We start from the raw sequence: 13,749 nt of genomic DNA on the forward strand, positions 1-13,749 counted from the left end.
GATAACCGCCGGCCCCACGTCCGAACTCAGGATCCATGAGCACTGCTTCAAGGAGGGAGCTAATAACGGACTTTTCCGGCCAAGTAGCTTGGCGAGAAGCGCATACATAATGATGTCGCTGCTTTTAACGAAAGCTGCCTCTTAGATCAAGTTGTGGCTCGCTGATATTGCGCAACGCGGCAAGGATGTCTTGGCGAACAAGGTTCACGATAAGGAACGCTTCAACTCAAGTCGCACACAAGACGTCCTCACCACAGCATGGAGGTTGCATTGCTAGTTGCGACGCGAGAGGGCAGAACAAGACAAGCAAACACATCTTTTGCGCTCATATCAGCCAGTTGACCCTATCCTAGAAACCAGCTTTTGATGTCCATCCCTTTCGCTACTGCTCACGATGGCGAAGTCCGACAGACGCAGCCGCATCCAGTTCAGCTCACCGACTGGTTATTACGGGCGTTGGTTCTTAAATAATATTACGTACATGTGTTCTAGCAAGGTAGGATAGGGGCGGCGTCATCGAGAGCAGAAGAAAGAAAAAAATCACAATCACCCGATTTAAAGCGGCGTGGCGGCGAAAGCCTGCTTTTTCCAGCCAATAGCCAGCGGCTGACTTTCCGTATCCGGAGTGGGCCCCGGCCGGCTGCCGACAAGCCAGCCGCGCGGGCCGGAAGAAGATCTGGTTGTAGGTCCACCGATGCCGCCGACATCCGCGCTGCCAATGCTGTTATTTGGAGGGAAATGGTTGTCGAGATGAGGTCGGAATATGGTGAAAATTAGAGTTATAGAAAATGTAGGCTGGGTAGTGCACGAGAACGTGGAGTTGGATGATCCGGAGAATATATGGAGTAGATCTTGATCGATTAATTGTGGATGTGACTCTGCCAGGAGCATGTCTTAGACACCCTATCCAGGGGTACATGTAAGCTGTAGACTGGACAGGCGTAGCCCAAGGACGTCTGCTCGGCTTTAGATCCTCCAAATAACTTGTACCACCTAGTAGGTATTTTGCTACATATAAGCTAATTGCAACGAGTAGTGGTAGATAGTTCTGCCAGCATGGAAGTTACAACAGCCGCGCCTTGTCAAGGCCAAAGAATATGACAAGTATACCAAGCCTGCATTCTTCTACTGTCAAGCAATTACTACCCTCCATTGAACGCATTAATCAACAAGAATAAGAAAAGAAGATGACCTGTACCATGATTCTTCCCTCAAGATAATGCCGTATTAAGGCAGATTTGAGCTAGCGTTTAGAGACGGCATGCTACAGTAGTCGCTGCATGCACCTCTTGAACTCTCATACTTTGCTGGCCTCTTTTTCTGGCGAATGGCTAACTTACCAAAACTTTTTCCCAGTGCTTACACAATGTGACATAGTAGTTCATTCACATATTTACTGTCTGGAACGTTCGCCTATTTTTTGGATAATCACCATTCATCATTTCATCTACAAGTAGGCTTCATTTTGTGCAACTCGCCAGTAGTTGGCGTTTAGCCGCTATTTTGCCGCTAAAGAAGCAGCGTTCGTGCACCGCAACGCGTTTAATGGAAGTCACGTGCTGTCGCATCTGCTGACTAACCGACGCGATACGCGATGCTCGGGCAGCACCACTTTCATATTATTGTTCCCGCCGCATACGATTGACTACCAACTGCGATACGGCGTGCAAGGGTCTGGCCTCAATGCTCGCCAGAATCCCGATGCAGACCAGTCTGGCATTCAGTAGCCGGCTTCATGACTCGAAATAACCTCTCAGGCCACCTCTCCTGGTTGTTGAAGAACGTTGCGTTATCAAAACCGACCGCCCGCGAATTTCCCACAACAAGCGATACCTCGTCGTTTCGGTTTTCGCAGTCGCAAGCTGCCGATACGCCTGCAGCAAATTTAAGTCAAGCAACCACTGCATCGACCAGCGCAGACAAACGAATATCCCAGGTACAGGCGTCTGGGAGCTCAAATGGCCTGCCGAAGAGAGAAGAAGCTTCACAGGATAAAGAAGTGGTGGTTTTAGAGGACGACAGTATGGGCCGCTTGAGCTTGTCTACGAAACCGAAGAAAACATCGCTTCTGTCCCAAAACGGCCAGCTCGCAACACCTTTAACCACCGATCCTGAGACCAAATCACGCTTGAATGAGCCTCTGAAGTCTAGTGGTGCGTATACCAGATGATGATATAGGTGTTCCTGGATTGATTATTTGGTAGCAGCAACAAAAAGCACAGTTCTAAAACAAGATGGCACATCAGAAACGAAATCAGGTTCACTTCGCCGCATCTCGTCGCCGGAATTCAATACTGATTTCGCCGACTTCGATGATGATGACTTGGAGTACATGGATCTAACAAGAACAACCGGTGCATCTGACGAGGAGTCACTACAATTCGGCGACGATGTGAAGGTCTGGACGGAAAAAGATGCATCCTGGGAAGCGCCGCTGCCTCAAGCCAAAAAGAGGAAGAGTGCTGATACTGGCGACGCTTCTGCTGAAAGCCAATTTCCAGATGTATATCAGCTCCTGGGAGCTGATCCTCCAGTCCCGACTCCTGGTCGTCGATCCACGAAAAAAGTAAGCTTGTCTAAGTTTCATGGCCCCCTTAGGAAAGCGAGATGAAAGATATTCTGTTGCTAAACTACCCAAGGCTGCGAAGAATGAATTATCTAAGATGTCTTTGGATGGGCCTTCCTCTCCCTTAGATGGAGCTACTACTCAAAAGGCTATTAGACGGACTCCAGAAATAGACTACGCTATCAGTAGTTCTGAACGACGAAAGAAGTTAAAGGTTGCGAATGAGCGGCCTTTGTCTCTAGACTCTCCAAATCTCGACGATGCTGTTCAACCTGAGCCACGACAAGCTAATGAATACTTCATCCCTGATTCCGACGACGAATTTATTACACCGCCGCCGTATACAACTACTTCTAAGAAAAAGTCCGCGAAGTCTTTTGGAGATGTACAAGAGGAGGACGCTTTTCTCATGGACGTTGAAGATTTAGCTGTATCCCCCAGACCAAAACAACCACGTTCATCTCTACCTCCTCGGCCGGTGCAGACTGAGAACTCGCCTGCTTTACCCCACCAAAGCATATCTGAAAGCCAGAGCACTGGTACCATCAATAATTCTGACGAAACACACCCACCTCAGCATAGACTTCCGTCATCTAGTCAAACACAGAAAATCTTGTCTCGCATTTTAGCAAATCCACAGCTTCTTACCCAACAAAGTGAATCCCTAGACAACCAAATTCAGCAAAATGATCGAGACTTTTTACAAGCTATAAACAACCGGCTACCGAAAGACAAGAGAAACGAAATCAAAGCAGAAAAAGAACGACTCATTCAACAGCAAAAAGCAATACAAGGCCTCAATAAAGCTGTGAATAGCTATAGAGCCTTGAACGAACAGAGAGAAGCAGTTGCTCTGCAGGTAGCCCAGTCTTATTCAAAGGGCGTGGATACAGATGAAGATGAAGCCCGACTTGATGAACTTACTGAGCGTGTCGAGTCAACAGAACGAGAGCTTTCCCAAATACTGGCTGAGGCAGGCCTTGACGAGGACAGTTTCGTGGGAAAACCCAAAGAACCTATTCGGCATGAGAGAGACGAGCATATCGTTGTACTTGGTACGCAAGCTGGGCATAGAGGCATGGTCAATATGTCGCGGAGCTCAAAAGATATCCCACTATCCATGGGAGGAACTCAAGTTGTTCACCAAACACAGCTACCCGAACCAATTCGATCACAACTAGGTAATGAGCCACCGCACAACTTTTCTCTTCCTGATCGTGCCTCTAGGTCTGTTTCAAGGGCCGCACCGCATTCCAACATAGATCATCTCATGGACGTAGAAGACGATTTCTTCTCTGACTTCGACGAGGTTGAGATGCACCTGCCTCCGAAATCTGCCAAGAAGACCACTCAGCTCGACAAGGGTAAAACTCCTCTGAGAAATCGCACTCAGCGCTCAGGAAATGAATTTAGCGATTTCAGCGACGATGCTGATATGCTTGCATTTGCTCAAGACTACGAGATACGCCAGTCTGCTGACGGGCCGCCCCACGATTCTCGAGTGTTTTCAGAGACCTCGGGAAATGCCTTACCTGTGCCAAAACAGAGGCAACTGTCTTCAAAAGGGCCGCCACCTCCAGAACCGTCTCAAACAAGGATACCGCCAGAACTTATGAGGCATTCTTGGTCGGCAGACGTCCAAAAGATCTTGAAAGATCGATTCAGGATGAAGGGATTCCGGCATAATCAATTAGAAGCCATCAATGCCACACTTGCTGGCGAAGATGCATTCGTTCTGATGCCAACAGGCGGTGGGAAATCTCTGTGCTACCAGCTTCCAGCCGTTGTCAAGTCAGGGAGAACGAGAGGAGTGACCATTGTCATTTCTCCTTTACTGAGTCTGATGCAAGATCAAGTGGATCATATGAAAGCCTTGGGGATACAGGCCGTTGCGTTCAATAGCGAATGCTCTCCCGAGTACAAACGACAGGTCATGTCTGCTTTCAATGAGCGGAACCCAGAGCATTTCATTGAGCTCCTCTACATCACACCAGAAATGGCCAGCAACAGCGTCCAGTTTCTTAACGCCATGATGAATCTATATCAAAAGAAAAAATTCGCCCGTTTCGTCATTGACGAAGCCCACTGTGTCAGCCAGTGGGGGCATGACTTCAGACCTGATTACAAGAATTTGGGCCAGCTTCGGGCCAAGTTTCCCAACGTTCCTGTCATGGCCTTGACAGCGACTGCAACCCAAAATGTTATTGTCGACATTAAGCATAATCTTGGCATGATCAACTGCCAAGTGTTTTCGCAAAGCTTCAACCGTCCAAATTTATACTATGAAGTAAGGCCAAAAGGTTCAAATCCGGTGGCGACCCAGCAAATTGCCTCTCTGATCAATTCCAAATACCGCAATGTCACTGGAATTGTGTACACAATCTCACGAAAACAAGCTGAAGACGTCGCCGAGAAGCTTTCAAACAGTGGTATTGCAGCCCGTCATTACCATGCTCAAATAACGCCTGCGGAAAAAGTTGAGGTGCAGCAAGCATGGCAAAAGGGCCAAGTCAAAGTTGTAGTAGCAACCATTGCGTTTGGCATGGGTATCGATAAACCAGACGTCAGATTTGTTATGCACCATGGCATTCCGAAGAGCTTAGAAGGCTATTACCAAGAAACTGGCCGCGCGGGTCGAGATGGGAAACCCTCTGACTGTATCTTGTTTTATGGAAAAGGGGACATAAGAGTCCTCAAAAAACTGATCATAGATGGAGAGGGCAGCAAAGACCAGAAGGAAAGACAGATGGTAATGTTGAACCGTGTAACGGCGTTTTGTGACAACAAGGCCGACTGCCGACGAACAGAGGTGCTCCGCTATTTTGGGGAAGATTTCAACGCGTCGCAATGCCACAAGACTTGCGACAATTGTCAGGCCGGGCTGGTTTTTGAGCAGCAGGACTTCTCAGAATACGCCATTGCCGCTATACGAATCGTTCAGAACCAGTCGAGGCTCACAGCGAACCAGTGCGCGGATATTCTGATTGGTAGGAAATATCCAGAATATCAAGAACAGAATTCAGACGAGTACCACGGCATAGCCAAGGGAATGAAGAAGCATGAGATGGTGCGCGTTATTGACCGCCTCTCAGCTGAAAAGGGCTTTCATGAAGACAATATTGTTGGAAATCATGGTGTCGCTATTCAGTATCTTCTAATCGGACCTACCGCCAATCAATTTTTGATGGGAAGACGGAAGTTGATGTTAACAGTCCAGGTTTCGGACGAAGGTGCCTCAAATCAGGCGAAGACAAAGAAAACCAAGGCTAGCAAAAAGCAAAAAGAGCCAGCAGCTAATGTGCAGTCAACATACGTCTCGTCACCAATCAATAGACGTAGAAAAAGAGCGGCAGTCGTCGATAGCGATGACGAGTCGAACTTGCCTATGACCTCACGTGGCTATGTGAACGATGGATTCGTTGTCTCGGATGAGGAGGTTGAGGAGGATGAAGAGGATGAAGAAGCCTTCGAACCGCTCCCACAGCATCGGCCTGCCAAACCGACTTCGAAACCTACCTCTAAAAAGCCATCACGACCGGAACCTATCCCGAGTAAACATACACTGCAAGATCTGCCAGATATCCACCAAGACGTGGTGGACGCTTTTGTTCAGGAGGCACGTCAGTTAGAAGAGCGCATCCGAAATAAACTAGGCCTCAGACGGCCAATGTTTACAGACACTCATCTACAAGAAATGGCTATCAACTGGACCACTTCGATCGAGAGGATGAGCCGCATTCCCGGGATTGATGTCGACAGAGTCAAAGAAGTCGGCCCAAAGCTGATCCCGTTGCTGAACATGTATCATGCATCATATCGTGAGATTGCTGCGGCAGACGCTGGCACTGGCGCCTCGACCTCCAACTTGAATCAAGAAATAGTAGACTTGATCAGTTCTGATATCGATCTTGACGAAGATGAAGAGGGGGAAGGGGAAGACTCCCATTACTTCTCTTCGAAGCCGGCAGCAGATGTCCAAGCCTTTCATGATAGGCTCCAAACATTGAACAGCCAGCCAACTCAGTCCAGAGGCAAATCTTCCTATAGCCGAGGAGGAGGCAGAAAATTCTCTGGCAAAAAGTGGCCCAAGAGAGGCGGCGCAGCTGGCGGCTCCCAACGCCGGGGTAGTGGTTCCAGCAGGAGAGGCGGTGGTTCCGCAGGTGGTGGCGGCGCGTCTTCGTCACGGTCTGCTTCAGGAGGCAGCGGTTTCAAGCGAGATGGCAAGATAGTCAAGAAAAGTGGTGGCGGTATCGGCCTAATGCCATTATGATCACTGGTTACAGCCTGAGTGAACCAGTATTTCATCTTTTACAAGCAGGGGGGGTTTCTCAAAAGAAAAAGAAAGCAAGGGACCTGCCTGTTGATTTACGTGTATGATGTGGGGTTTTGCGGTTTTACAGGCTTCTTGCGCGTGGCACAAGATACGAGACGTAACGAAGATATCCTTCCTCTTAGCATTCTGCCCTCAGCGCTACGACGTTGTGCGGCAGAGATGATTGCATTTAACGAGGCGATTTTGATTTGGGCGATTTCGGCATTTACATCCTTATTCCCTTTGGAGCGGCGCATTAGAAGAAAAAAAGAGGAAAGATGGGGGATGCGGATTATGGCTCAGCGATTAGAGGCAATATAAGTAGATATGAGAAACAGGCCGCACGTGTGTATATATGTCTTTATACATGTATTTCATCTTGACTACAGATGTTGTAAAGGCTTTGTTCAATGTCAGAATCGTGAATCAGTAGCTGCTCAGATGAACTTGGGGGAGCTCCCGTCACATGATAGCAACTGGGTTTCGCGAAGGCTTTCAGCTTTAAAAACCCCGCATAGAAAAGCCCGAGAAGCGTGTCTATAAAGGGAACAAACCCAAATCTTCTATTTGCGCAAGTTCCTCTTTCTCATGACGACGGTAAAAGGAGAGAGCGGAGAGCAGATTGTGGTGGAAGATCTCGACGCCGTAGAGCAGAGAGTGCTGCAGAATCTGATTACCTGGCTCATTGGGAATCCAAACGCTGATTGGCACGCCACCATGTTTTCGCCTCATGTTGAGCAGTGTATAGGTGGCGGCGTGGAGTATATGACGTGGCCGCTGGAGTCAAAAGTTTGTTTTTTATTTATTCACGTTTATCTAAGTCTTAATCGAGGACTGGTTCATATATGTGTGTGCGTGTGTGTATACTTACTTATATATCCCATTATACAAAGTACCCCGGGTTCGACTGGGTCATATGCAGAAGGGCTGCCCAGCCTTCCCACCAGAACGGCCGGCATATGGATCCCAATCGCCGGCTTCGACGGATGCAGGATTGAAGACGAGGCCGGGTTCACGTATGAGCTGCTGGTAGGCAAAAAGTATCAGATGCTGAAGCCGTCTAGAAGGGTTACATTGAGAGTTCGAGAGGGCGATGTGATGCATATGCTGTGGCTGATGAAGCAAAAGGACAAGTAATTGTTTGAAGGGTGGGGAATTATATGTTGATTACTTATAAGTAGCCATCATTACGCGTTATAGTACTCAAGTTTAACCAAGTTCAAGCTTTTATTAAGCTTACGTCTCGGGAATTATGGTCCAAATAGGATTATTCTCTACGCCAAAGAGGAATCTTCTATAGATCAATGGGGAGCACTTAGTAATTATGAGGTTTCTAAGCGGCATATAAGACGCTTTACGTACACTGCATTCATATATAAACACCGTATATGTAATGATATTAAAGAAAGTTGACACTTGGATACTATTCAATCTACAATAAGCTGTATTCGTCAATATGGGCATTCCAACTGATATCACGCTCTATACGGTAGCCACGCCCAACGGCATCAAGATTTCCATCCTGCTAGAAGAGCTGGGCCTAGAGTACAAGGTGAATATCTAAATACGCCTATTAACTAGTAATTGGCTTACACCTCCTCCTTTCTCCGTACGCTTAGGTCCGCGCAATCGACGTCAGCATCAACGAGCAAAAAGAGCCTTGGTTCCTCAAGATTAATCCCAATGGCCGACTTCCCGCAGTTACAGATAAATGGACCGACGGGTCCGACATTCACGTCTTTGAAAGTGGCGCTATCCTGCAGTATCTCGTGGATCGTTATGATAAAGATAACAGAGTCTCATATTCCAGGGACTCTAAAGAGATATGGGAGGTAAACAGCTGGGTAAGAACTGCCATTGTCATTTGCATTTAAAAGAAAGAATTGATAAATGACTAATTCTCATTTTTAAGCTTCACTGGCAGATAGGTGGCGTCGGCCCTATGCAAGGACAAGCAAAACATTTCATCAGTAAGTTTCATTCACATCTCTATACTCCATCGGCTTAAAGAAGCCTATATATATCTAAATTGTATACCGCCTAGATGCTGCGCCGGAAAAGAACCAATACAGCATCGACCGCTACATCAACGAGACCCGCCGTCTCTACTCCGTCATGGAATCTCAGCTCGCAAAGTCTACTTCGGGCTTCCTCGTCGGCAACCGCGTTACCATTGCTGACTGCGCCCTCTTTGGGTGGGTTCTCGATCGCGGTAAATACTTTCGTTCTTTCCTTCTTTCCTCTATCTCGTCATCCTTAGAGCTTTTTACTTTTCCTTCTTTTAAGCATTGCGATTTGTAGTCATCTCTTTTCTCCCCCTTTCTCTTAAGCACTTGACTAATTAAAAGAGCTCTTCAGACTACACGGGAATCTCGCTAGACAAGTTCCCGCACATCGACAAGTGGCTCAGGACGCTTTCCCAGCGTCCAGCCTTCCAGAAGGGTCGGCAAGTGCCTTAAAATAGCCAGCGTTTGAGGATGGCAAAGTAGAACGCCTGAGAATAAGAGAAGAGGACAACTCTTGTGAAGTGAGACCAATCAGGAGTTGCATCTCACATAACCAGTGTATAGTAAACTCGCCAGTCGCTTCATAAATAATGAGGAACAAACACGGGAATATCCCATTTCAAGGGTAGCTCCTTCAAATATCAGGAATGAAGTGTTCGGATTAGCTCTAGTTAAACTAAAGAAGAAAAAGAAAAAATTGTAGAGCTAGCCGTAGCATATAACAAGCCAGCTCCGGGAATCTCAGCTATTCTAACAGCAAAAAACAAGAAAATATATATGACAAAGAAAGAGGATAAGGCACGCGCAATGAGACCGGTCAGTGAGAATGGGGAAAAGAGGATTGAATTAGTTAAAAGCAATATTGTGAAAATAGAAGGCAGAGAGAGGAAAATAAAGAAAACAAGATGCCGACACATGCCAACCAAAACCACCTTTTGTGTCGCGTCCATTCTTTTTTCCACGTCAACTCCTTCACACACCGCCAGCTCAGCTCGCTTCGCTTTGCTCCTCTTTGAATCCTTTACGCCACGCTATGGAAAAGACAAATAATAGTAGAAATTACTTGAGAGAGAAAAAAAAAACACGAGTGGCGTGCTATATATGTGAGCCGAAGTGAAGCAACGAGGTTTTTTTGTTTTTGAATTTGAGAGGCTTCATATAAAATAAGCATTCGACACGTGGTGTTACAGAAGAAGCAAATAAACACGCAAGATAACAGACAATCCGATTCCAATTCCTTTTTTAAAAAAAAAATTTGATACCATAATCTTATGAATCTGCCGTCAAGTATTGTTTGCTTCAAAATCGCCACCTGGGCTTAAGATCTTTCGGCTCGGGAGGGTTGTCGCTATACTTGCGAGAAGTGAACCGGCTAAATATGGGCAGTGGGCTTGATCCACCCCTAGAATCTGGCCTTCTTGGCATTGGCAGCAAGCTTTGCCGTCGAGACGAAGCCAACGAGCTGCTAGGGCGGCTGTTTTGGGTGTCCAGGTTCAAGGTTGAAACATTGGGCTGCGCGTTGGAACGACGAGACGGCGTTTGCTTGAACAGGCTTGATTGCGAATAAGGCCCGGGAGAGGTAAGACGCTCACGGAATGAAAGTCGGGAGTGGCCTGTCCTGGACCAAGATCTGGGGAATGACTCTGACATGGGGGATTCTGAGCCGGCCCGTGTAAGAGAGCTTCGAGGGGTGGGCAACTTGGAGGTAGATAGCGGCGTAAGAGCCGACGTCGACCTTACGGGCGCAGGCGTCCTGTGCGAGGTGTGGCCACCTTCGACTTCTAAATTATTGGCAGAAGAGTTCCATCTTGGTCGGTGCCCCATGGTCGAGGCAGGTCGTAGAGTCGAGGCGGATGCTGAAGGGGGATAGTAGGAGAGCCTAGAAGGAGTCTTCTTGCCAAGTTTCGAGACAGGGGCAGGCAATGATGAGTCCCTTCGGCTAGAGGACGAGGACATGAGACTAGAGGAGCTTGCGTTGGGAGATCGAAGCTGGTTTACACCTTGTTTCCGTGCGGGCGTGCGTGGGTCGCGGCCCATGTTTGGCATAATCACAGACGAAGGGGGAGAGCTTCCTGGAGTTTCCATGCCGCTGCCGTTGGTGGACCTGTCGTTGGAGAGCATACTGGAGATGGAATCTCGTAGCTTCTGGTTCTTTCTCTCTGCGTAGATATCCTCGAGAATGGCATCCATGTCTCCCATATCAAGCTTCAAAGACTCCCATCGCGTTTGCAGTTCTGTATGGAGACGCAAAATCTCGCCATTGACGGTCAACCGGTCTTTGACACCCTTGTCAATGATAGACAAAACTCGCCCAATAGCGGGACCGTAATGTGTCTTCTTGGCTTCGTAGCTCTCAATCTTTTTGGCAATGGAAGGTTGGTTCGTCAAATGCATGCCGGAATCAAGAGCTTCCCTTAGCTTCATCAGAGACCGTTCCACAGACTCGTGCATCTTCTGAGCCTGTCGTCCCGCACCGCGGAAGACAATGACCCATCTGTCTTCCCCGAGCTCTTTACGAAGAGACTCTGCATCCTTTTCAAGCTTCTTGTAACTCCCATCAAGGCCATCGTGTCGCATATCCAGCTCTTCACATGCGGTAGGAAATGCATGCTTCGCCCTTTGTTCAAAGACGGACAGTCGCATAGGGAGAAAATCTAGAGATGCTCTCAAAGGCTGCATTCTAGCGAAAAGGGCGAGCAGGCTAGAATCATCTTGAGACATGGCCGTATTGCCTGGTGCGTTGGGAGTAAGTGGCAACGCAAGACTGAGGCGATTCGGCGGCTGCAGCCGTGCGGCTGAGAGGGGATTGTCTTCAACAATAGTCTCCAGGTCACCAATGTCGACATTGTCGCCGTTTGCGGCAACGGCAAGGCTCTTGTGCCGACGCTCTTCCATCTCAAAGACGAGCCGCGAAAGTTCATCCATCTCGGTCTGTATGTCGCCCAGTACGCTGTTCCATAGTTCTTCCCATTCCATGGCAATCTCCACCTGGTTTCGCACGCTCTGCAGAGTGCGCTTGATCCGAGCCCATTCGTCTGCAATCGCCTCCATCTGGGTAACGGCTCGTCTGAGGTCGTCGGTCGACGCGTCAGCAATATCAGGCCGGTTTTGCAGTTCATCAATGGCGTTAACATAGGCGTTGATGAGATGCTCGAACCGACTGATGGCGTTTTCAACTTCTTCCAAGCCCTCACGGCCACCAGCTGCAGCCCACTCTACGTCATCTTCACTATCCAGTCCGGCAACGACTTCCTGGGCCTTGGAAATCCAGCTGCGAATTTGTTCGGCAGCATTGATGAGAGCCTTGGAAGCCACCGGTGCCGTTGGGATTGCCGAAACCTTGCTAGAGAGTGCATCTGCATCAGGAATACCGAGCATGGTTAGCTGAGCTAGCTGATTAGCAAATGACACTCGTGAGAGAGTGTATATTGACCCAGGTCGATTGTGGCTCGGCGTAAAGTATGAGTTCATGTCTGGCGTGAAATCATTGAAGGCGAGTATTTCGGGAGGCGCTGTTTCTACAAGTGGCGATTCCTTGGGCGGAGGAGTTGGAGGGGATGGGGAATATGCGGGGGAATAGGAAAGAGAATTTGAAGGGGAGTGTGAAGGGGAAGCGGCGGGAGGCGAGGAAGGTAAAGGCGGATATTCTTTGGGAGAAGGTGGACGCGTAATTCGTTCCAGGTGCTCGCGTCGAGTATCCAGAGTGACCTTGGTTCCGTTACCGTTCAAGTGGTCGGGCAACCGATACTTTTGCGTGTCCATGGCGAGAGATTTAGCGAGGGCGTCTTGGAGGGAATCTGGTTCCTGGATATCAGGCAGTTCGGGTAGCTGATAGGAATCAGCAATGGGAGACATGGATAAGTCGTCCGACTGGCTCAGCGATCTGCTATGCGGAGGAGGGGGGCCAATGCCTTTCCAGGCACGGCCGCGGCGAGAGATGATGGCGGTGACGGATCCTGCCTGGTGTCTCTCGTCGAGCTGGCGGAGCTGCTCTTCGTCAAGTCGACCGATGGAATCGATGTGCTGCTTCTCGATGACTGCTCGCTTGGCTGCTGCTTCAAGGCCCAGAGCCTTTAGGCGAGCAGCAAGACCAGGCGATGTCTTTCGAAATGCGGCAACCAGGACTTCATGCGACGGCTCGGCTTCCAGAAGAGTGCTGCTTCGGCTGCGATATTTGCTGGAGGTGGTGCTGGTGGTAGGGCTCAGAGTAAGGTCGGCAGCATCGACTGGAATCGCGTCGTGGCAGATGCTACCGTTGCCGTTATTGGCCCTGGTGATGCTGTCAATATTGTGATTGTTGTTAGTGTCGCCGTTATCGATACTCGCGCTGCCGTTGGTCCTCGGTGTTGACAGATCTGCAGTCGCTGTGTGATGTGAGGGGGTGGATGCGACCGTGGCGGCAAGCGTGGCAGTAGCTGCAGCTGAAGCCGAAGCTGAAGCTGGAACTGGAGCTGCTCCTGAAGCCGGAGCAGCGCAAGGGGTGGCGGGCGACTGAGCGGTTTGGACGGTTTGGCCAGTGAATTTTTGCAAGTCTATGTCCCGCTCGGCTGCATCATGGCTCGGCTGCTGCTCGACGTCGCGGTTCGGACTCAGACCCACGTCAGCGTCTGGTGAGCTCTCGTTGGCCGGCGTCGAGTCGCGGTCTGGGCTGCCACTGGCGACAGCAGAATGGCTGGTGGTCATGGGCCGCAGGTGATCGCTGGGGTTCAGTTGAACCCGCCCGCCCACAGGATCGCAGGGAACTCAGAGTCGTCTGCGGCGTAGCAAGCGGCGCGCTAGTGGAGGGCCCAGGTGCCTTTCAGTGGACGGCGGCCCTGAACGGCGCCCTGCTGGCTGTGCAGCGGCGCAGTGGGTGGGAGGGGCAA

The 13,749-nt window shown here is 49.3% G+C and overlaps 3 protein-coding genes across 3 annotated transcripts; 2 read left to right on the forward strand and 1 right to left on the reverse strand.

Moving 5' to 3' along the window:
* Positions 1-1,735: 1,735 nt before the first annotated feature.
* On the forward strand, positions 1,736-6,836 carry TGAM01_v210781 (bloom syndrome protein; the record flags this gene model as incomplete). Its single annotated transcript, XM_024550872.1, has 3 exons — positions 1,736-2,153; positions 2,205-2,566; positions 2,640-6,836. The coding sequence occupies 3 exons, from the start codon at positions 1,736-1,738 to the stop codon at positions 6,834-6,836; spliced, it is 4,977 nt and encodes a 1,658-aa protein (XP_024404385.1).
* Positions 6,837-8,334: 1,498 nt separating this feature from the next.
* On the forward strand, positions 8,335-9,337 carry TGAM01_v210782 (glutathione S-transferase; the record flags this gene model as incomplete). Its single annotated transcript, XM_018803081.1, has 5 exons — positions 8,335-8,430; positions 8,498-8,722; positions 8,791-8,848; positions 8,923-9,090; positions 9,237-9,337. The coding sequence occupies 5 exons, from the start codon at positions 8,335-8,337 to the stop codon at positions 9,335-9,337; spliced, it is 648 nt and encodes a 215-aa protein (XP_018663847.1).
* An 846-nt stretch (positions 9,338-10,183) lies between these two features.
* On the reverse strand, positions 10,184-13,567 carry TGAM01_v210783 (hypothetical protein; the record flags this gene model as incomplete). Its single annotated transcript, XM_018803082.1, has 1 exon — positions 10,184-13,567. The coding sequence occupies one exon, from the start codon at positions 13,565-13,567 to the stop codon at positions 10,184-10,186; it is 3,384 nt and encodes a 1,127-aa protein (XP_018663848.1).
* Between the last annotated feature and the right edge of the window lie 182 nt (positions 13,568-13,749).

The sequence above is a fragment of the Trichoderma gamsii genome (genome assembly GCF_001481775.2).
Source record: "Trichoderma gamsii strain T6085 chromosome Unknown Scaffold_72.2, whole genome shotgun sequence".
NCBI classification, from domain to species: domain Eukaryota; kingdom Fungi; phylum Ascomycota; class Sordariomycetes; order Hypocreales; family Hypocreaceae; genus Trichoderma; species Trichoderma gamsii.